This window comes from Eschrichtius robustus, chromosome 1, assembly GCF_028021215.1.
Source record: "Eschrichtius robustus isolate mEscRob2 chromosome 1, mEscRob2.pri, whole genome shotgun sequence".
Lineage (NCBI taxonomy): Eukaryota > Metazoa > Chordata > Mammalia > Artiodactyla > Eschrichtiidae > Eschrichtius > Eschrichtius robustus.
The window spans coordinates 187,659,182-187,684,081 of NC_090824.1; the positions used below are offsets into that span (position 1 = coordinate 187,659,182).

General features: G+C 35.4%; 1 protein-coding gene across 2 annotated transcripts in view; it reads left to right on the forward strand.

Annotated features, from left to right (window-relative positions):
* The window catches only part of SPAG6 (sperm associated antigen 6), a 73,552-nt gene extending 49,694 nt beyond the window's left edge, over positions 1–23,858 (forward strand). Inside the window, exons 9-11 of one of the 2 annotated variants that reach the window (XM_068538607.1) lie at positions 5,440–5,556; positions 9,120–9,265; positions 22,520–23,858. In XM_068538607.1, the coding sequence (XP_068394708.1) occupies positions 5,440–5,556; positions 9,120–9,265; positions 22,520–22,589 (333 nt within the window). In that variant the 3' untranslated portion in view covers positions 22,590–23,858. The remainder of the gene's footprint in view (positions 1–5,439; positions 5,557–9,119; positions 9,266–22,519) is intronic. The other variant, XM_068538615.1, reaches the window with a different exon arrangement.
* Positions 23,859–24,900: the final 1,042 nt, after the last annotated feature.

Below are 24,900 nucleotides of genomic sequence, written 5' to 3' on the forward strand. Positions count from 1 at the left end.
GGCTTTCTCTAGTTGCGGTGAGTGGGGGCTACTCTTCATTGTGGTGGGTGGGCTTCTCACTATGGTGGCTTCTCTTTGTTGTGGAGCATGGGCTCTAGGCGCATGGGCCTCAGTAGTTGTGGTGTGAGGGCTCAATAGTTGTGGCTCATGGGCTCTAGAGCACAGGCTCAGTACTTGTGGCCCATGGGCTTAGTTGCTCCACGGCATATGGGATCTTCCTGGATCAGGGCTTGAACCCGCGTCCCCTGCATTAGCAGGTGGATTCTTAACCACTGCGCCACCACAGAAGCCTTACATACAATTTTAACCTATGTATGTAGTTCTCTTTTTGTGGCATATTTCTTTAACCCTTTATCATAATTGTCTTTCTTCCTCCCTCTTCCCTCTCCCCTTCCCCACTTCCTCCTCTTCCCTCCTCCCTCCTCCTCACTTCTCATCCTTCCCACCCTTACCTCTAGTAATCCAGGGAAATAAAAGAATACATCAGCTAGAACATGAATAATTAATAGTGGAGTCAATAGTAGTTATAGTTTGAGAAACCCTTGCAAATAGTCTCTGAGGGAGCACTATATACTATTTACATACTACCAAGTTTATATAACTTGGTTTTTAATGAGTTATTATGATATTATATTGTATAAATATCACCAGAGTAAAATAAGTTTGGTAACTTTACTTTTTGAAGTCAGATAGTTTTTATCTTGTATTACTTTAATAAAGGTGGTTTTATTAAAACATTTAGGTTTACTAATAGAAGGTTCCTTCTGCCTTGATTTAATATAATATTTACTTTGAGGAAATACAGTGGGTATTAAATTAAAAGTGATTTATCAATCATTATCCTGTCAACAATCTTTCCAAGGCTTTAAATCCATCCAGATATTTTCGTATTGTAGGGACTTAATCATTCCTTTTTTTTCTTCCCCAAGGTCTCCTGTATTCTATCAGTTGTTGTTTTAAAGGCTTTAGAGTGAAAGTCCAAATCTGTTTGATGTGACACTATCTCAGTAGGGAAAATGTATCCAAGAGCTTTAGGAACTGTCTAATGGTGTTTCTCATTTGTTACTGTGTAGCAGCTTTCAAATTATAAGGCCATGTTGAAGTTCATTTTGTCCCAAAGGCATGTCAACTTCTGTAAGCATTCTCTAATTGGTTCTGATCCATGAGAGAGAGCCAAGGAGCAGCTCCTTGGAATTTCTTGCACATTTTCACATAGCCTTACTGTCTATACACCTATGTAATTTCAAATACCTTATAAAAACTGAAAAAAAAATATATCTTTTATATAATCAGCTTACCTACATATATTTTGATAATATTCAGGCAACTACATTTTCATTTGTTTTGATTCAGAGGTATCATATCGCAATGTATCATCTTAGTTTGGCATTTGAATGGTTATAAAACTATTCAAATAGTTATAAAACTATTTCTAAGATAATTATTTGATTTAATTATTGTATTCTTATTGTCTTGGTTGTTCCCCTTTATTTTTAGCAGCTTTATTGAAATATAACTCATATACCATATAATTTACCCAAACTATACAATTCAATGGTTTTAGTATCTTCACAGGTGCAAACATCACCACAGTCTAATTTTACAACATTTTCATTCTCCCATTAGCAGTCACTCCATATCCTTCCTGTTTAGCCCCAGGCAACCATTAATTTACTATCTGTCTTTGGGGATTTGCTCTTCTGGACATTTCATTTAAATGGAACCATACAATATATGTGGCCTTTTGTGCCTGGCTTCTCTCACTTAAAGTTTCAAGGTTCATCCATGTCCTAGCATGTATCAATATTTTGTTCCTTTTAATTGCCAAATAATATTCCATTGTATTGATATACCACATTTTATTTTTCTGCTCACTGCTTAGACATTGGGTTATTTCTACTCTTTGTTATAAATAATGCTGCTGTGAACATTATTGTGCAAGTTTTGTGTGGACGTATGTTTTCATTTCTCTTGGGTATGTACCTAGGAATGGAATTTGCTAGGTCATATGATAACTCTTTTTGACATTTTGAGGAACTGCCGAACTGTTTTCCAATGTGACTGTACCATTTTACATTCCCACCAGCAATGTATGAAGGTTCTAATTTTTCCACATCTTTGCCATCACTTGTTATTGTCTTTGTTTTTTATTATAGCCATCCTAGTGGGTGTGAATTGGTATCACATTCTTGTTTAGATTTGCATTTCCTTGATGGCTAATGATGCTGAAAATCTTTTCATGTGCTTATTGGCCATTTGTATATCGTCTTTGGAGAAATGTCTAATCAGAGCCTTTGCCCATTTTTAAATTGGGCTATTTATCTTTTTATTATTGAGTTGTAAGGGTTCTTTATATATTTCTGGATACAAATCCTTATCAGATGTATGATTTACAAATATTTTCTCCCATTCTGTGGATTGTCTCATCACTTTATTGATGGTATTGTTTAGAGCACATTTAAAAAAAAGTTTTAATGAAGTTCAGTCTATTTTTCTTCTTTTGCTGCTTGTGCTTTTGGAGCTATATCTGAGAAGACTTTGCCTAACACAAGGTCATGAAGATTTATTCCTATGTGCCCCCCTCATTTAAATAACTATAGCTCTTTGGGTCAGAATGCTTTCAGAATAAAATTAACTTTTGAATAAGAAACATTTTTCATTTTAAGCAGTTTTCATTACAGATCATTCATTAAGGAAAGCAACAGTGAATAATTTTTTGTTACTCCCTTCATTTTCTGTGAAAAACAAGTGAAGTGGCACCAAGTGTTTGCCTAGAATTGACAATTTAATTTTGTTAATTACTATGCTTATGTGTGTTGTTGAGGTTAAAAAAAAAAAAGTATGCTAGTCACTTACTGTGGTTTTTACAATAGCTTTGATCAGTGTGGCTAAAGTCAGTTCTTAGAAATATCAGAAAAATTAGTGAATGTAGAACTGTAGATGCTATGCTAGTTCATAGGAAAACCAGGCTCAAATTCAAGTTGCCCTAAACAGATAGCCCATGACTCCTTCCCTCACATCATCATGTATTATATATGTCTAAGGATAAGCACTAGCTATTAAATGCTGTGACATTTAGCAAAATTCATAATCTCTTATTCGTTATTTCAAAGTAACACATTACTTGATTTCCTGAATTAGGTAAATAAAAGGGTTTGTTGACCCCATGTAATTTCTGTACAATTCACAGAATGAAGTTGTAGGAACAATTTTATTTCACTCACAGCCATAAATAACCAAATATAAGGCACATTTTCTAAAGGCTTATACATTTTAAATCCAAAATATGATGTGATCTTATATGTAGAAAATCCTAAGGAATACACACAGACACACACATACACAAATACTAGAACTAATAAGAGTTCAACAAAATCACTAGGTATAAGATCAATATAAAAATCAATTGTATTTCCATATCTTAGTAATGAGTAATTCAAATATGAAGTTAAGAAAATAATTTCATTCACAATAGCATCAAAAAGAATAAAATATTTAGGAATAAATTTAACAAAAGAAGTATAAGACTTGTACACTGAAAACTATAAAACATTGCTGAAAAAAATTAAGGAAGATCTGAATAAATGAAGAGACATTCCATGTTCACAGATTGTAAGATTCAATATTGTTAAAATGGCAATTCAATATTGTGAAAACCATCTACATATTCAATACAATTCCTGTCAAAATCCCAGCTGGCTTTTTTCCCCCCAGAACTTGAGAAGCTGATCCTAAAATTCATATGGAAATGCAAAGGACTCAGACTAGCCAAAACAATCTTGAAAAAGAAAGCCTTATACTGCCCAACTTCAAAATTTATTATAAAGCTACAGGAATCAAGATAGTGTGGTACTTGCTTACAGAAAGACATATATATCAATGTAGTAATTGAATTGAAAATCTGAAATAGACCCTTTTATGGTCAATTGATTTTTCACAAAGGTGCCAGGGCAATTTAATGTTAAAAGGATAGTCTTTTCAGCAAACAGTACTAGGATAATTATTATATCCTCAGACAAAAATATTAATTTGGACCCTTGTCTCATACCATATACCAGAATTAACTAAAAATGGATAATAGGTCTAAATATAAGAATTAAGACTATAAAACTCTTAGAAGAAAACATAGAAGTAAATCTTTTTAACCTTGGATTAGGCATTGATTTCTTAGAAATGACGCTTAAAGCACAAGTAATAAAAGAAAACATTGGTAAATTAGGCTTCTTCAAAATGAAAAACTTGTATGCTTCAGAAGACATCACTGAGAAAATGAAATGACAAACCACAGACTTGGAAAAATTACTTGCAAATCATATATTCAAGCAAGGACTTGTATTCAAAATATATAAAGAGCTCTTACAACTCAATAATAAGAGGACAACCCAACTAAAAAATGGGCAAAAGATTTGAATAGACATTTCACCAACAAATGATCAATCAGCACATGAAAAGATGTTCAACATCATTAGTGACTATAGAAATGCAAATCAAAACCATAATGAGATATTACTTTACACCCACAAGAATGTAACTATAAACGGGCACGACGTTTCTTTGGGGAGGATGAAAATATTCTAAAATTAGATTGTGGTGATGGTTGCACAGCTCTGTAAATTTACTAAAAATCCATGGATTTTAAAATGAGTGAATTTATGGTATGTAAATATATCTCAATAATGTTGTTTAAAAAGTCTTAAACCCAGAAATTGACAAGTAAACAGAATCTTAATTAACTAATATACTAATATTTCTTTCATGCTGGATAATGCAACTGATTTTTTTTTAAATTTATTTATTATTTATTTATTATTTATTTTTGGCTGTGTTGGGTCTTCATTTCTGTGCGAGGGCTTTCTCTAGTTGCGGCAAGCGAGGGCCACTCTTCATCGCGATGCGCGGGTCTCTCACTATCGCGGCCTCTCTTGTTGCGGAGCACAGGCTCCAGATGCACAGGCTCAGTAGTTGTGGCTCACGGGCCTAGTTGCTCCGCGGCATGTGGGATCTTCCCGGACCAGGGCTCAAACCTGTGTCCCCTGCATTAGCAGGCAGATTCTCAACCACTGCGCCACCAGGGAAGCCCACAACTGATTATTAATCATGATATACATCCTGATCTAGAAGTTTATAGTCAAAAATCAAGTATATTTCTTGATGAAGGATAGTGAAGCTCAGTGGATTTCTAGTGTCATTAGAGTTCTTGATTAATAAGTTGGCAGTCTATCACCAACTTGGAACTGTTAGAATTGGAATAAGGCTGTCTGCATGGTACAGTGGATGTGATCGCCGCTGTCCCGCTGGTAGACCTTGTCACCAACAGCAGTTAAGTTCATCACAAGCTCTTCACTTCATTTTCAAATTCCAGGAACACAAGACATGAATTCTTGTCAAGCTTTCATCGATTACTTACTTTGGTATGTATTTCGCTTTGTATTTCAATAGAGTAAAAAAGCCATAAAGAATATCCTACAAAAATGCACCCATTTACCAGCTCTCGAGCCACTTCTTCATGATGCTCCTCCCAATATTCTGAAGTATGTGGTTGGACAGTTCAGTAAGGTAAGACATGCTCTCTTAGCCTAGAAGTGGGGGAAGAAAATTGAAATGGGGTATTAACTTGTTTCTTCTGCTGGGTCAATGTTTTCTTCTGTAAGATGGGGGCAGGGTTTTGCTACTTAACTTTCACCTATCATATTGACACGGAAGGTAATACAGGTTAATAAAATTAACATAAGCTAATAAAATTCACACATAAATAATTCACACTTTCTTCTTCCTCACATTTTCCTCACAGCCTCTGTACTGTCTTTTTTATGTTCTTGGAGAGTAAAGAGTCAACATATAAAAATCTCATAGCGCAGATAATTTATACTGAGAAGTAACTTTTGGTAATTTTCCCAGTGTCTGTTAGTTTCACTCATCTGGGAACACTGCGAAGATCTTATAAAGGAAAGGAAAAAGGTCTCTGAGTCACTGAAATATTTTTTGCAACGTGCATGCACTTTACCGGAGATGCTTTGAGACAGTCACTTGGAGTGTACTGACTTATTCTGTGAACAGTTTTAACAAACGTGGCTGTCATATTTCTTAGACCACTGCAGATTCAAGGTAGTAAGGTAGAAAGGTCAAGCTGCTGGAAGGGGCTCAGCCAGTGGGACTGACTGCTGAAAGCATAGACTGAGAGAGAGTGAGTGCGTTCTCACAGCTGTGGGTGGCCAGGAGGGGGACCCTAAGCTATCAACAACTGTGTTCAGGGATTGGGTTTAAGAAAGCAGGGTCTTTGGAATTAGTATCCCACTGTGGCCGTGAGCCCAGGCTCTGGAGCTGGGGTGCCTGGATTCCCCATTTACCAGCAGCAATGCCTTTAGCAAGTCTTGACCTCTCTAAACCTTAGTGTGATTACCCATAAATGGGCTTAATAAAAGAACCTATTTATAGGGTCATTGTAAAGGTTAATGAGATGTTATATATAAAGAGTTTAGCTTAATCCCAGGCATATACTAAGCACTCAAAAAAAAGAAAAAACCCCACAAAATCTCAAAAAGTTGTTTTTAAGAAATAAAACATGGACGTGGTTAAGGCTGATTTTTAAAAAATAATAAAAATGAGTGGCGGGCCAAATTCATTTGAATAGTCACTTATAACGCTATATAAAGGAGGTACTACTGTTTGTATATTGCATTTCTACAAATGATGAACAAAAACTATATATTGCTGTAATGTTTAGGTTAGGCCCTACAGCTAAATAGGTCTAGTTTTAGGTACTCATCTGAAAGATCATACTGTCTGCTAACAGCCCTCAGTTCTCTGAATCCTTTCCATGATCTCCAACAGCTTGGTTGCCCCTCAAGCACCATAGTCACTGGATGGTAGAAGGTTGTAAGTTGCTGAAGGCCCCTCAGGATACAATTCTGTGTGTCAAACACCTATGCTCTGTCTTCCTCCTTCTAAGTAAATAATCGAACTTTGTTTTCTTGGTGCTAAGTAAGAAAGTGACCAGCTAATTCGATCAGCTAAGAGGGAGGGTGGTGTAAGGAGATGAGTGGATCATTCACAGTCTTCAGCTCTTGAAAGTGAGTAGTTGACATGATTTCTGAAAGCTTCATTTTATCGTCTAATCTTTTCGGCTACAGGAAGTGAGGTATTCTGGTTTTATTGAACTTGAACTTTACTGAACTTTATGAAAATGAACACTAGCTTGAACTGAGTTCAAAATAAGTCACGTTGTAAAGTAAATCAGTGGGATTTGTGGAAGTTAGACAGCCAAGATAAAATAAAGACAGTACTGCATATCACATGCTCTTATAAATGTGCCTTTGGGAATATTTCTTCAGGCAGAATTTTGCATTTTCTTAATCTAAGGATCCAGAGCACTAGAAAAGAGATGGGAAAGCAAGGCAGAAGGTAAAAAGGTATGAATTTAACATGGCTGCAGACAAATAGGAGGTAATAAAAACCCTCCAGGCCAAACAAAATATTTAAAACCGACACATCTATAGGCTTTTCCATTTTTAGATATACACACTAGTGCCATCTTTTACTGTCCAGTTGATACGTATTATCATTCTATTAGCAAGATCCTTTTGTAGTTTTAAGTATTAAAGTTCCTACATGTACCCAGCAGTCTGTTAAACATTAAGGGATAGGCAAAAAATGAATAAGACCAAGTTCTTTTTCAAGGAATTTTATAATCGAGCTGGGGGACCAGATGGAAAAATCAGAAAACACTTCAATGTGCTAGACTTCATGATAAACTTTTAAAAAAAAAAATTGAGAAGGAATGAGTGAATGCAGCCTGAGATATTCGAGGAGGACTTCAGCGGAAGAAGTACAAGTGAAAAAAAAGCTGGTCTTTAAAGAAAGAGGAAGAATGGAGGAGGAAAGAAAGGGTGTTTCTGTCAGAGGGAATGGTAGCAATGGCCATGGAAGGAACAAAGCAGGAACCGCATCCCCAGCCCCCAGGACCTTCCTTATCTGTTCCTTGTCTGGTGGTCATGTTGTCTTGCATGATTAACCTCTTCATCTCCACTGGCTCTTTCCTTTCAACACACTAACATCCATTGTCAAACCCAGTGACTTTATTTAGTTCTCATTAGTCGCTTCTTAAAGTCTTCTCTCGCATTTGTTGATTCTTTACTTCCCTGGTTTTTCTTCTGTCTCTAACACCTCCTCAATTTCGTTTCTCTGCCTACTCCTTAGTATGTTCTTTCATTTCCTAAACATTTATTGAGCATCTATTAGGCACCAGGCACTAGAGAAATGAATGAATGAATGAATGGTTTCTACCTTCAATGCCATTTATGTGTGACAGACATATAAACTAATAATTAAAATATTATGTGGCAAGTGCACTAATAGGGGTTTAACAGAATTCCATGAGAGAAGAAAAGTACCCAACTCATCCTGGGAAAAGAGAATAGGGGTATCCCAGAGAAAGTTTCTTAAAGGAGGTGACATCTGAGCTGAGTCTTAAAACATAAGCAAGAGTGGGAATTTCCTGATGGTCCCGTTTCCACTGCAGGGGGGCACTGATTCGACCCCTGGTTGGGGAACTAAGATCCTGCATGCCATGTGGCGTGGCCAAAAAATAAAAAATAAAAAAGATAAGAGTGAGCCAAGTAATGGGGGAGGTGTGTGGAGGGTGGAAGGGTATTCTAGGAAGAAGAAACAGCACAGGCAAAGGCAAGAAATGGTTTGGACACATCCTTTGAGATTATTGAAATAAAATTTAGCATAGAGGTTGGTAGGGAAGGACACTGGAGAGGTATTTAGGACCTGAGTCACAGAAGGCCCTCTGTGCCTTGTTAAGGAGCTTGGAGAGACCTCCAGTTTGTATAAGCCAAGAACAGATACTGCTTTACCTTGTATGTATATGAGTGGCTCTCCATTATCTTTGCTCCTGTTCATTGCCTTTATTCCATCTCCGCAACATAAAAAGTTAACACATTTCTAAAAAGGCTGCATTTTACTTCCAATGGTCAGCAAATTTAGGCTCATTATGTTACAGGTATATTGGACATAAATTCTCTTATACATTTCCTCAGATATATTATTGCTTTTCAGTAGTAAAAATCCAACTTGGAAAAGAAAAGCTGACATTTTTATGTGCTTCACTTTTCAAGGTGCTGCCACATGATAGCAAAGCTCGACGACTTTTTGTAACAAGTGGTGGACTTAAAAAGATTCAAGAAATAAAAGCAGAACCTGGATCTCTCCTTCAAGAATACATCAACAGTATTAACAACTGTTACCCAGAAGAAATAGTAAGGTGGGAAAAATGGACTTTGAGAAAGTCAAAGTTATAATGTAGTTTTTCTGTTCTCAAACCTAGATTTTATATCTACTGTGTCAAAATGTGGACTTTGAAATAGCACATAAGACCAGTGTATACTTCTACTTCTCTCTTGATCTCTTTTATTCCTCAAATTAAATGATGTTCTGATTGACACATACATTTCCACATCAAACTGGAATGCCATTTGAGATATTTCTGTACTAATTTAATACATGCTTTACTAAAGAGTACTCAAATACAGAGTTCAAAGTAAATTAACAATCTTTAATATGAACCTGATTTAGAAAGAGTCTGATTTTCATAGTTCCCTGCATATTATTTCTCTGCCTTAAGCTCCATTCATATCAGTGAGAGTATTACAAATAAAAAAGAGATGTTGAATGGCAAAGAGAAAGTTACTATCTATATTTGAAAAAATTAAATAATGTTTTTTATGAAATGCAGATGCTTCATAGTAATGTAGCAGGAAGCTTTTTTCAAGATTAATTTTCTTAATGAGGTTGGTTTGCAGAGCATTAAACCTAAGCCTCAGTCCCTGTAAGCCTAAAAGAGAACTATACCACTAAACCCCAAATAAATAAAAGCAAAGTTACCAAGTACAGATAGAATTATTAAGCAACTGAATCTTGAAAAGTGTCCACAAAACATGCAGAATTAAAGGCTATATTTATCTATATTTTTCTAATACTACACTCATTTCTTATTTTCTCTTAATATTAGAGATTACAAATTCCAATTTTTAAAATTTGTTATAATTTATATGTTATATAAACTATTCTTCCTATTTATTTATTTTTCTTCAATTTATTTATTTTTTAAACTTTTTATTTTTTATTGGCATATAGTTGATTAACAGTGTTGTGATAGTTTCAGGTGTACAGCAAAGTGATTCAGTTATACATGTACATGTATCTGTTCTTCAAATTCTTTTCCCATTTAGGTTGTTACATAATATTAAGCAGAGTTCCATGTGCTATACAGTAGGTCCTTGTTGGTTATCCATTTTAAATACAGCAGTGTTTACATGTCAGTCACAAACTCCCTAACTATCCCTTCCACTCACCCTTCCCCCCTGGTAACCATAAGTTCATTCTCTAAGTCTGTGAGTCTGTTTCTGTTTTGTAAATAAGTTCATTTGTATCATTTCTTTTTAGATTCCGCATATAAGTGATATCATACGATATTTCTCTTTCTCTGTCTGACTTAACTTCACTCAGTATGACAATCTAGGTCGGTCCATGTTGCTGCAAATGGCATTATTTCATTATTTTTAATGGCTGAGTAATATTCCACTGTATACATGTACCACATCTTCTTTATCCATTCCTCTGTTGATGGACATTTAGATTGCTTCCATGTCCTGGCTATTGTAAACAGTGCTGCAGTGAACACTGGGGTGCTTATATCCTTTTGGACCACATTTTTCTCTGGATATATGGTCAGGAGTGAGATTGCAGGATCATATGGTAGCTCTATTTTTAGTTTTTTAAGGAACTTCCAGACTGTTCTCCATAGTGGCTGTACCAATTTACATTCCCACCAACAGTGTAGGAGGGTTCCCTTTTCTCCACACCCTCTACAGCATTTATTGTTTGTGGAGTTTTTGATGATAGCCATTTTGACTGGTGTGAGGTGATATCTCATTGTAGTTTTGATTTGCATTTCTCTAATAATTAGTGATGTTGAACATCTTTTCATGTGCTTCTTGGCCATCTGTATGTCATCTCTGGAGAAATGTCTATTTAGGTCTTCCGCCCATTTTTTGACTGGGGTTGTTTGTTTTGATGATATTAAGCCGCATGAGCTGTTTATAAGTTTTGGAGACTAATCCTTTGTCAGTCACATCATTTGCAAATATTTTCTCCCAATCTGTGGGTTGTCTTTTCATTTTGTTTATGGTTTCCTTTGATGTGCAAAAGCTTTTGAGTTTCATTAGGTCCCATTTGTTTATTTTTGTTTTATTTCCATTACTCTGGGAGTATTCTTCCTATTTAATATCAGTGGTTTTTAATACATATGGTAACATTGATTTTAAAAGCACAAAAATAATTTTAAGATTGAAATTTGTTTTATATTCACATATACTCTGCCAGTAAATTCTTTCCAGAGGTGTACAAGTTCATTCACTTTGGGGAGGTTTATGAGAACTTCTTGACCAAAAGAGTTCCAATAAATTACCTTTGAAAATATTAATATATATAAAATACATCAAAGGAGTAGTATATCATAACATGTATGTATACTATGTATAATATATAAATAAAATAACATACCAAAAAGGTTGTATAACATATAAATATGTGTGAACCCACTAAATGAAGGAAATATGAAAATCTTTTATGAAGAAAATTAAGTTAATTTTTGTGCATGGAATGTATGTCCCTTCAGGAAGAATGCTATTTTATATAAGTTTAAAATAACTTTCTATGCAATTTTCTAACATAAACAGAATTATAGAAAAATGGAAAAAGCAAACTAACTGGTCCCCCAAATGGATTGACCTATTAGAATTAACCAGTGGTAAGGTGCTTTCTTGAATAGAAGTTTTCTTTCCACTAATTTCTAGGATTGTTTTACAGGACACCAGGGGAAATAAAAAACTCTGTCATGTTAGAATTTGACCTGGTTCTTTGTCAAAATACCATTGTAAAATTTCCACTACTCATATTCTGGGATCTGGGATTTCATTTTTAAAACTGGCTAATTATCATGAAGAATTTTGGTTAGCTGGCTAACTTTTTCAAGTTTCTGACATATATTTTTTAAAGCGTTGGGCTCTATAGAACTTAGAGGAGTTTTATAGAAATCTCTGAAAATTTGCCTTTCTATGAAAGCAGACAAATATAATCTCAAAATTGTTTAATTTTTGCTATCATAATTCTCAAAAATGACTTGGTGACTATTTTAGAATTATTCTTTATAAGACAGATTATCAGTGGATACATTCTCTCAGCTGTTTTTAGCCTAAACATTTATTTCACATTGCCTTCTAATTTTAGTAATCTTTAAAAATGTTTAATAAAGGTGGTTGGTATGATGAGAGGGAAGGCGCCCAGGACAAGATGTTAGAAGACCTAAGTTCTAATCCTGGGCCACTCCACAGCTGTTGTCTTCTGGATCTCTGCCTAAACTGGGGTGCGAGACATGCATATAGTCTTCCATTCAGCACATTTCTGGTGTGATAACAGCTATTACAGTAACCCAAATTCTACATGGGTCTAGGATGAGTTAACTCCCCTATATTCTTAAAGGCCAGGAAGAAGTAGGGTGATAGCCAGAGGAAAGGCATTTCCAGTTCTTTTTTGGAGGTTCGTTTTCGTTCTTTCATGAGGAGTATGGCTAAAAGCTCGGACTTAGGTATCAAACAGATCTAAGTTCCTATCTCAGTCCAAACGACTTGCTAACTGTGACTTTGAAGATATTACTTAACCCTCTTAGCCAGTTTCCTCATCTCTAAAATGTGAATAATTACCTACTTCACAGAGTTGCTATTTGGATTAAGTGAGAGGCTATTAGGATTAGCCACAGGGTTTACAGATAGGAAGAATTCAATTCAGTAAATATCTGTGTTATGGTCCTCTGTGGGCACCCCTCTTCTTGTTCTTTTTTTCTTTTTCTTTTTTTTAAGTTGAAATACAGTTGATTTACAATGTTGTGTTAGTTTCTGGTGTACAGCAAAGTGATTCATATATATATATTCAGATATATTCATATATTCTTTTTCATATTCTTTTCCATTATGGTTTATTACAGGATATTGAATATAGTTCCCTGTGCTATACAGTAGGACCTTGTTGTTTATCTATTTGATATATAGTAGTTTGTATCTGCTAATCTCGAACTCTGAATTTATCCCTTCCCCATCCCCTGCCCTCTCTGGTAACCATAAGTTTGTTTTCTATGTCTGTGAGTCTGTTTCTGTTTTGTAAATAAGTTCATTTGTATCACATTTTAGATTCCACATGTAAGTGATATCATATGGTATTTGTCTTTCTCTTTCTGGCTTACTTCACTTACTATGATAATCTCTAGGTCCATCCATGTTGCTGCAAATGCCATCATTTCATTCTTTTATATGGTTGAGTAGTATTATATTGTGTGTGTGTGTGTGTGTGTGTGTGTATGTGTATGTATGTATACTAAATCTTTATCCATTCATCTGTCGATGGACATTTAGGTTGCTTCCATGTCTTGGCTACTGTAAATAGTGCTTCTGTGAATATTGGGGTGTATGTATCTTTTCAAATTATAGTTTTGTCTGGATATATGCCCAGGAGTGTTATTGCTGGATCGTATAGCAACTCTATTTTTAGTTTTTAAGGAGCCTCCATGGTGTTTTCCACAGTGGCTGCACCAACATACATTCCCATCAACAGTGTAGGAGGATTATTTCTCCGCACTCTCTCCAGCATTTGTTATTTGTAGACTTTTTAATGATGGCCATTCTGACCAGTGTGAGGTGATATCTCATTGTAGTTTTTATTTGCACTTCTCTAATAATTAGCAATGTTGAACGTCTTTTCATGTGCCTGTTGGACATCTGTGTGTCATCGTTGGAGAAATGTCTATTGAGGTGTTCTACCCATTTTTTGATTGGGTTTTTTGTTTTTCTGTTATTGAGTTATATGAGCTGTTTGTATATTTTGGAAATTAAGCCCTTGTTGGTCGCATCATTTTCAAATATTTTCTCCCAGTCCATAGACTTTTCATTTTGTTTACGGTTTCCTTTGCTTACAGAACCTTATAAGTTTGATTAGGTCCCATTTGTTTATTGTTGCTTTTATTTCTATTGCCTTGGGAGACTGACCTTAGAAAACATTGCTACAATTTATGTCAGAAAATGTTTTGTCTATGTTCTCTTCTAGGAGTTTTATGGTGCCATGTCTTATATTTAAGTCTTTGAGCCATTTCCAGTTTATTTTTATGTATGGTGTGAGGGAGTGTTCTAACTTCCTTGATTTACATGTGGCTGTCCAGCTTTCCCAACACCAAAGAAACAGATATTCAGGTACAGGAGGGTCCCAAACAGACCTACACCAAGGCATATTATTCTTGTTCTTTTTTCTATCCATGTTAAGTCACATTATTAGCTAGATCAAATTTAACATTATAATAATACTGGAGAAACTTATGTAGCAGCACTTGGCCACTTATCATTTTTTCACTATTTGTTTTGATGATAAATGCATAGCAAGCAAATGTTTGTTTCATTTTTGCAAGTATAAAAGACATAAATAAAGATTGTTCTGATTAGATTTAAATTGCTTTTAATTGCTAAGGTAGGGATTCCAAACTTTTTCCTGATGAGAAGCTACTTTTGAATTCCTTAGCAACCAGAGGGCAGATAGCAGAAGCAAGAAGAACTACAATCCTGCAGCCTGTGGAACAAAAACCACATTCACAGAAAGATAGACAAGATGAAAAGGCAGAGGGCTTTGTACCAGAAGAAGGAACAAGATAAAACCCCTGAAAAACAACTAAATGAAGTGGAGATAGTCAACCTTCCAGAAAAAGAATTCAGAATAATGATAGTGAAGATGATCCAGGACCTCGGAAAAAGAATGGAGGCAAAGATCGAGAAGATGCAAGAAATGTTTAACAAAGACCTAGAAGAATTAAAGAACAAACAAACAGAGGTGAACAATACAATAACTGAAATGAAAACTACACTAGAAGGAATCAATAGCAGAATAACTGAGGCAGAAGAACGGATAAGTGACCTGGAAGACAGAATGGTGGAATTCACTGCTGTTTGTTCCACAGAATAAAGAAAAAAGAATGAAAAGAAATGAAGACAGCCTAAGAGACCTCTGGGACAACATTAAACGCAACAACATTCGCATTATAGGGGTCGCAGAAGGAGAAGAGAGAGAGAAAGGACCCAAGAAAATATTTGAAGAGACTATAGTCGAAAACTTCCCTAACATGGGAAAGAAAATAGCCACCCAAGTCCAGGAAGCGCAGAGAGCCCCATACAGGATAAACCCAAGGAGAAACATGCCGAGACACATAGTAATCAAATTGGCAAAAATTAAAGACAAAGAAAAATTATTGAAAGCAGCAAGGGAAAAACGACCAATAACATACAAGGGAACTCCCACAAGGTTAACAGTTGATTTCTAGCAGAAACTCTCCAAGCCAGAAGGGAGTGGCATGATATGCTTAAGTGATGAAAGGGAAGAACCTACAACCAAGATTACTCTACCCGACAAGGACCTCATTCAGATTCGATGGAGAAATCAAAAGCTTTACAGACAAGCAAAAGCTAAGAGAATTCAGCACCACCAAACCAGCTCTACAACAAATGCTAAAGGAACTTCTCTAAGTGGGAAACACAAGGGAAGAAAAGGACCTACAAAAACAAACCCAAAACAATTAAGAAAATGGTCATAGGAACATGTACATATCGATAATTACCTTAAACATGAATGGATTAAATGCTCCAACCAAAAGACACAGGCTCGCTGAATGGATACAAAAACAAGACCCATATATATGCTGCCTACAAGAGACCCACTTCAGACCTAGGGACACATTCAGACTGAAAGTGAGGGGATGGAAAAAGATATTCCATGCAAACGGAAATCAAAAGAAAGCTGGAGTAGCAATACTCATATCAGATAAAATATACTTTAAAATAAAGACTGTTACAAGAGACAAGGAAGGACACTACATAGTGATCAAAGGATCAATCCAAGAAGAAGATATAACAATTATAAATATATATGCACCCAACATAGGAGCACCTCAATACATAAGGCAACTGCTAACAGCTCTAAAAGAGGAAGTCGACAGTAACACAATCATAGTGGGGGACTTTAACACCTCACTTACACCAATGGACAGATCATCCAAAATGAAAATAAATAAGGAAATAGAAGCTTTAAATGACACAATAGACCAGATAGATTTAATTGATATTTATAGGACATTCCATCCAAAAACAGCAGATTACACTTTCTTCTCAAGTGCGCACAGAACATTCTCCACAATAGATCACATCTTGGGTCACAAATCAAGCCTCAGTAAATTTAAGAAAATTGAAATCATATCAAGCATCTTTTCTGACCATGATACTATGAGATTAGAAATGAATTACAGGGAAAAAAACGTAAAAAACAAACACATGGAAGCTAAACAATATGTTACTAAATAACCAAGAGATCACTGAAGAAATCAAAGAGGAAATCAAAAAATACCTAGAGACAAATGACAATGAAAACACGACGATCCAAAACCTATGGGATGCAGCAAAAGCAGTTCTAAGAGGGAAGTTTATAGCTATACAAGCCTACCTCAAGAAACAAGAAAAATCTCAAGTAAACAATCTCGCCTTACACCTAAAGGAACTAGAGAAAGAAGAACAAACAAAACGCAAAGTTAGCAGAAGGAAAGAAATCGTAAAGATCAGAGCAGAAATAAATGAAATAGAAACAAAGAAAACAATAGCAAAGATCAATAAAACTAAAAGCTGGTTCTTTGAGAAGATAAACAAAATTGATAAGCCATTAGCCAGACTCATCAAGAAAAAGAGGGAGAGGACTCAAATCAATAAAATTGGAAGTGAAAAAGGAGAAGTTACAACAGACACCGCGGAAATACAAAGCATCCTAAGAGGCAAATGCAAGCAACTCTATGCCAATAAAATGGACAACCTGGAAGATGTGGACAAATTCTTAGAAAGGTATAGCCTTCGAAGACTGAACCAGGAGGAAATAGAAAATATGAACAGACCAATCACAAGTAATGGAGTTGAAACTGTGATTAAAAATCTTCCAACAAACAAAAGTCCAGGACCAGATGGCTTCACAGGTGAATTCTATCAAGCATTCAGAGAAGAGCTAACACCCATCCTTCTCAAACTCTTCCAAAAAATTGCAGAGAAAGGAACACTCCCAAACTCATTCTATGAGACCACCATCACCCTGATACCAAAACCAGACAAAGATACTACAAAAAAAGAAAATTACATACCAATATCACTGATGAATATAGATGCAAAAATCCTCAACAAAATACTAGCAAACAGAATCCAACAGCACATTAAAAGGATCATACACCATGATCAAGTGGGATTTATCCCAGGGATGCAAGCATTCTTCAATGTATGCAAATCAATCAATGTGATACACCATATTAACAAATTGAAGAATAAAAACCATATGATCATCTCAATAGATGCAGAAGAAGCTTTTGACAAAATTCGACACCCATTTATGATAAAAACTCTCCAGAAAGGGGGCATAGAGGGAACCTACCTCAACATAATAAAGGCCATATATGACAAACCCACAGCAAACATCATTCTCAATGGTGAAAAACTGAAAGCATTTCCTCTAAGATCAGGAACGAGACAAGGATGTCCACTCTCACCACTGTTATTCAACATAGTTTTGGAAGTCCTAGCCACGGCAATCAGAAGAAAAAGAAATAAAAGGAATACAAATTGGAAAAGAAGAAGTATAACTGTCATTGTTTGCAGATGACATGATACTATATACATAGAGAATCCTAAAGATGCCACCAGAAAACTACTAGAGCTAATCAATGAATTTGGTGAAGTTGCAGGATACAAAATTAATGCACAGAAATCTCTTGCATTCCTATACACTAATGATGAAAAATCAGAAAGAGAAATTAAGGAAACACTCCCATTTACCATTGCAACAAAAAGAATAAAATACCTCAGAATAGACCTACCTAGGGAGACAAAAGACCTGTATGCAGAAAACTATAAGACACTGATGAAAGAAATTAAAGATGAGACCAACAGATGGAGAGATATACCATGTTCTTGGATTGGAAGAATCAACATTGTGAAAATGACTATCCTACCCACAGCAATCTACAGATTCAATGCAATCCCTATCAAATTACCAATGGCATTTTTTATGGAACTAGAACAAAAAAGTCTTAAAATTTGTATGGAGACAGAAAAGACCCCAAATAGCCAAAGCAGTCTTGAGGGAAAAAAACGGAGCTGGAGGAATCAGACTCCCTGACTTCAGACTATACTATAAAGCTACAGTAATGAAGACAATATGGTACTGGCACAAAAACAGAAACATAGATCAATGGAACAAGATAGAAAGCCCAGAGATAAACCCACGCACCTATGGTCAACTTATCTATGACAAAGGAGACAAGGATATACAATGGAGAAAAGACAGTCTCTTCAATAAGTGGTGCTGGGAAAACTGGACAGCTACATGTAGAAGAATGAAATTAGAACACTCCCTAACACCAAACACAAAAATAAAGTCAAAATGGATTAGAGACCTAAATGTAAGACCAGACACTATAAAACTCTTAGAGGAAAACATAGGAAGAACACTCTTTGACATAAATCACAGCAAGATCTTTTTTGATCCAGCTCCTAGAGTAAGTAATGGAAATAAAAACAAAAATAAACAAATGGGACCTAATGAAACTTCAAAGCTTTTGCACAGCAAAGGAAACCATAAACAAGACGAAAAGACAACCCTCAGAATGGGAGAAAATATTTGCAAACGAATCAATGGACAGAGGATTAATCTCCAAAATATATAAACAGCTCATGCAGCTCAATATTAAAAAACCAAACAACCCAGTCCAAAAATGGGCAGAAGACCTAAATAGACATTTCTCCAAAGAAGACATACAGATGGCCAAGAAGCACATGAAAAGCTGCTCAACATCACTAATTATTAGAGAAATGCAAATCAAAACTACAATGAGGTATCACCTCATACCAGTTAGAATGGGCATCATCAGAAAATCTACAAACAACAAATGCTGGAGAGGGTGTGGAGAAAAGGGAACCCTTCTGCACTGTTGGTGGGAATGTAAATTGATACAGCCACTGTGGAGAACAGTCTGGAAGTTCCTTAAAAAACTAAAAATAGAATTACCATATGATCTAGCAATCCCACTACTGGCCATATACCCAGAGAAAACCATAATTCAAAAAGACACACGCACCCCAATGTTCATTGCAGCACTATTTACAATAGGCAGGTCATGGAAGCAACCTAAATGCCCATCGACAGATGAATGGATAAAGAAGAAATGGTACATATATACAATGGAATATTACTTAGCCATAAAAAGGAACGAAATTGTGTCATTTGTTGAGATGTGGATGGATCTAGAGACTGTCATACAGAGTGAAGTTAAGTCAGAAAGAGAAAAACAGCTATCATATATTAATGCATATATGTGGAACCTAGAATAATGGTACAGGTGAACCAGTTTGCAGGGCAGAAATTGAGACACAGATGTAGAGAACAAACATATGGACACCAAGCGGGGAAAGCAACGGGGTGGGTGGGGTGGTGGTGGTGGTGGTGGTGGTGTGATGAATTGGGTGATTGGGATTGACATGTATACACTGATGTGTATTAAATTGATGACTAATAAGAACCTGCTGTATAAAAAAATAAAATTTAAAAATTAAAAATAAAATTAAATCAAATAGAAAAAAAATCCCAGCAATTCCTAAGAATTTAGAAACAGAAGCCAATTTTACTAATTTCTTATTGTTTGTAAAAGTAATTATCTTAAGTGACTTAAGAACACAATATTTTAAATATAAATCCATGTTTGGAGTACATTCTGAAGACAAATAAATGTACAAAGAATCAAAAAAAAAAGTCTACAGATAATAAATGCTAGAGAGGGTGTAGAGAAAAGGGAACCCTCGTGTATTGTTGGTGGGGATGTAAATTGGTGGAGCCACTATGGAAAACAGTATGAAGTTTCCTTAAATAAAAATAGGCCAAAAAGAAAAAAAAAGAATTCCTTAGCATCAGACAGGTTCTAGCTGGAATGGGATTTCTGACAGTTAATGGGTAACTTGATGTACTTATTTATGGGTCCATACACTGAGATACATACGTGATCTGTATGCATTTATGAGAAGTTAGGTAGTGATAAATGTACACCCTGCTGAGGGGGTGAGAAGTATAAGTCCTGAGCACATTTCCTTCCCTGTGGGGAATCCTGGAGATTGTGGCATCACTGAGGTCCCTGGGGAGACAGGTATACAGTGGCAATTAGCTTGGCAATTAGCCAGGTAAAACCTCAAGAATTATAGGTAAGTCCTAATTTATTTATTGGGGACATTTATTTTAAAGCAATACTGTCCAACAGAAATACAATATGAGCCACATATGTCATTTAAAATATTCTAGTAGCCACATTTTAAAAAGTAAAATGAAACAGGGTAAATAAATATTAATGATATATTTTTGTTAGCCCAATATATCTAAGCTTTATAATTTCAATTTGTAATCAGTATAAAAATTATCAATCAGCTATTTTACATTTTTTATACTAAGTTTTTGAAATCTGGTGGGTATTTTATCACTTCTAGTGCATCTCAATTCAGATATTAAATTTCATTGGAAATACATGATCTGTATTTAGATTATATAAGTTTACAGTTAAAAAAGTAGATTCACAAGTTGTTCCAAGCACACCTAAAATTTTTCTAATAACTAATTGAATATCAGTTATTAATATTTTTAATCAAAATTAAATATAAAAATTCAGTTCCTCAGTCATATTTCTAGGGCTCGAGAACCACATGTAGCTAGTGGCTACCATATGAAACAGCACAATTTTTAAAGTTTTGGTTTTTCTAAATTCACTTTCTACCATTTCTATAAAAGTACCTATCTCGTGTCTAACACATTTATAAGACCCAGGAAGGTGAGGCCTGCTTAAAATTTGTGACTAACTCAGAGAGAAACAGTTGTAACTTCTTTGGTTTAAGAATACTTTGAAGAGACTCACTGTTGAGGGACAATTTTTTTCAAGGATAGGAGGCCTTTGGTGGAGATACATTCTTTAAGGTAGCTCTTTATGTATGCATGTATGTATCTGTTTATCTATGACTGCCTATAAGCACACTGTTGAGAAAACACAGTTTTATCCACGTTAACTTGACAAATTGTGGAAGAAATTAATGTAATATAAATTATGAGTTTTTAAGTCAAGCATCTGAGGATATTTAAAGATTATTAACAAAGGATAAAGCAAGTCTTGAATATTGGTTTTATTTGGAGAAAACACCTTAGGAGGTTTAATTATTTTGAATGTTTTAGAAAATTTTAAATTACACTTACTAGATTTTTTTATCCATTTAGTGTATTCTAGAATGCCAAATTTTATTTGACATACTTTTATATGCATATAAATTCTTTTCATGGTATATGAAGCATCTCACAATGCATTAATCAATATATATAATACTTTTATACTATATATTTTATAAAATGATAAATTTATAAATGTAAATTTATAGTACTATAGATGCCCAAAACCAACGAAAAGGATTTATTTCCTAGGTTAGTATGATGAAGTATTTGTAAACTATTTATTGAATAGCTGTTTAATGTGAATTATACTCCCAGAAATTTTTGTTTTTATGGGTAGCCAGATCTGATTAAAACATACATTGAGGGCTTCCCTGATGGCACAGTGGTTGAGAATACGTCTGCCAATGCAGGGGACTTGGGTTTGAGCTCTGGTCCAGGAAGATCCCACATGCCGCAGAGCAACTAAGCCCGTGCGCCACAACTACTGAGCCCACGAGCCACAACTACTGAGCCCTTGTGCCACAACTACTGAAGCCCATGGACCTAGAGCCCATGCTCCGCAACAAGAGAAGCCTCTGCAATGAGAAGCCCGTGCACCAAAACGAAGAGTAGCCTCCGCTCGCTGCAACTAGAGAAAGTCCACGTGCAGCAACGAAGACCCAACACAGCCAAAAATAAATAAATAAATTAATTAATTAAAAAAAAAACCATATGTTGAGAATAATCTGTAGGGTAGTCAGAATGTGGAAGTTGATTAGTAATGATAGACTGTGTTGTCTAACTTACAAAAAAACCCATTGCTGTGATCATGAAAGCAACATCAGTCACTTGACATAATGAAAACAAAGTCTCTGTAATAAAATACTGTTACTGGATCCAAGTGCCTGGCTTTGAAAATACCCCTTCTTTGCCATTGCATTGATATCCCTTAAATGTTTGCTGTTTCTCTGGCACAGTCTGGTGAGCTGTTGTTCTCTTCCTTGATCATCTCTACCCTCGTGCACAAAGCATTCCTGGAGCATAACTGGTCAGTGTATTAGAGGTTTCACTCAGAGAATTATTTCAGATAAATATCTTATATTAAATCTTTTTTGCCTACTGTGCCGAATCTTTTCACAAAGATCTAATAGAAAATTTTCTTTTTCAGGTATTATTCCCCTGGATATTCAGATATACTTCTGCAGAGAGTGGACAGCTATCAACCACTTACTAACTGAGCAAAGTTACATTTTTATACTCGAATTCACAGCAGAGTATTTATGAATGACAGTTGTTAAAGCTCTTTCTAAATATTTGAACTAAATACATTGTAGCTTTATTCACTGTGAAAAACCTTTGGATATTTTCTAAATTTATGGAATACTTTAAAAATTAGTGGCTTGAATGTATGAGGAACTATTCATGTTCATTTGCATAGGATATGCTCTAAAGGTAAATTTTTAAAAGACATTAAAGGATCTAAGGCATTAGTTATTGTTCCATTAAAGACCACACGCACACACACACACACCCTTCCAACTAGATACAGATGAAAGATGGTGTTCAAAAACTCTTAATTATTTTGCCAATTCCTCACAGGCACAGGCAAGGAAGGCTGGCCTTGCAAATTCCACAGTAGGATATCCAAGGGAAGTACTAGCTGAAAGAGGACACTGATGACAAAGTACAGGGCATTTGAAAGACATACTGATGCTGGTTACACAAATGTGTTAGCTGAACACATGGAATCTATCGATAACCTGGCAGGTTTTCCTAAAATTTAGGAAGTCTCCTCTTCATCCTAAGCTTCCTAAACCTTTTCTTACCCTACCTAAACTGTTCCTTACCTTTCCTGGGGCTGGACAGGGTAGAAGTCAATATTAAGCACTATGCTATTGCAGGCATGCTTTCCATTTTCATTGAAAGGTTTCTTCTTAGTCTAGCCCTGCTCATGAATAAACAAGGAAGCAAGCAAATAAAATGGGTCCTCAGTGTTCCCTTGTCCTAGCTTCACATTCCCAGGTTTCAAAAGTCAGATTTTCAGGGATTTAAGGAAAAATTTGAAAAGAATACTGTCCGACTCAGACTTTACATTTTCACAAACAGAGCTGAGAGGAGGGTAAGAGGGAGTTGTGATAAAATTTTAAATAAAAACAGCATTAGAACTGTCCTTTTCATTTTTCCGTTGTAGTGTTTCTGACCTTGGGGAATATGTGATTCGACTCAGGAGTCTTGGTTAGTTGGCAGCTGTGTCTTTTTTTTAATCTAAAGGACATTCCTTACAGTGATCTCCCCTGGAGGCCTGGAGAGGAAATAAATGGTAACCAGAGAGCCCCTTGGACACAGTGTTTCCAGTCTGGTTGGCCTTCAGGTTTCCTTCTCAGACTCTTTTTTTTCCCCCTCTCAAAAGAAACCTACCCATTTATTTTTGGTATTTTCTGGATTCATCTCTGTCATCATTTCCTAACAGTACATAGCTTTGTTGTATATTTTTAAATTTCATCATACCCAAGATTACCTCATTTCTTTTTGCCTTGTATCAGTCTAGAATTGCATGCAGTTTGACTTTTTTAATACTTTTTGAAAAGGGCCTATTTTGTTTCCTTGCAGTAATCTCTTAGATCCATTGCATAAGAAAATGTAATCTTTATCCTCAGTTTTGTAGCTTCCCTTTCTCTCCTTCCTGCCTGCCCAGCTTCTCTTATGAACCTTTTAACAGACTGAGAAAATAAAGGTGGTTTCCATCTTTCTTCATTAATAGTGACAGAAATTAGTCCATCTACTATAAGACCTCCTCAAATGTTATGGGAATGGTGAATTTCCTATTATGTATTTCTTGCTATTGTATGTTGTATTTGAAATTTTTCACTTCTTAAATCATTTCATACTTATCAAATAGTTTTAAGCTAAGAAAAATAAAAATGTTTAGTGGAATTTGAATGGGTGCTTTAAGTTGTTCATATGCAATTTGGAAAATATATGCTATGAAATGTTTCTTGACATAAAACACTTAAAGCAAAATGAAGCTTTCTTTATTCTTTGCAAAGTCTATAATGAGACTTTTAAAAAAATATTTTCTATTTGTGCTAGAGGAAAAATAGTGTCTCTCACTGATGGTATTCTTTTGTTACTTTCACTCCTGGTTTGAATTTTGTCAATTCCAATCCTCTGTTTCCCCTCCCCACCCCCTGCAGTTTATTTAAAATTCAACTATCATTAGGATATCTCATTTAGCTTACATGAACAACAGTTTATTTTTATCATTTCAGGAATAGAATGGTTGAATCTTATTATTGGTTGAACCTTATTATTATTCATTCAGTTCACCTGTTGTGGAAATAGGTGTGTATCAGTGGTACCTGAAAGGAGATGGTGAAAGTTTGGGTTCTGATCATGTCTGTTTAAAAGTAAAGGTGATAATACTTGCTCAGCAAACTCATAAGATGCTTATGAAGATAACTTGCAATGATGCATGTAACAGTTTTGTAAACTCTTCTATTCTGTGCAAACCAATATGTGATTTATGGGCAATCTGACAGTCAGTGACAG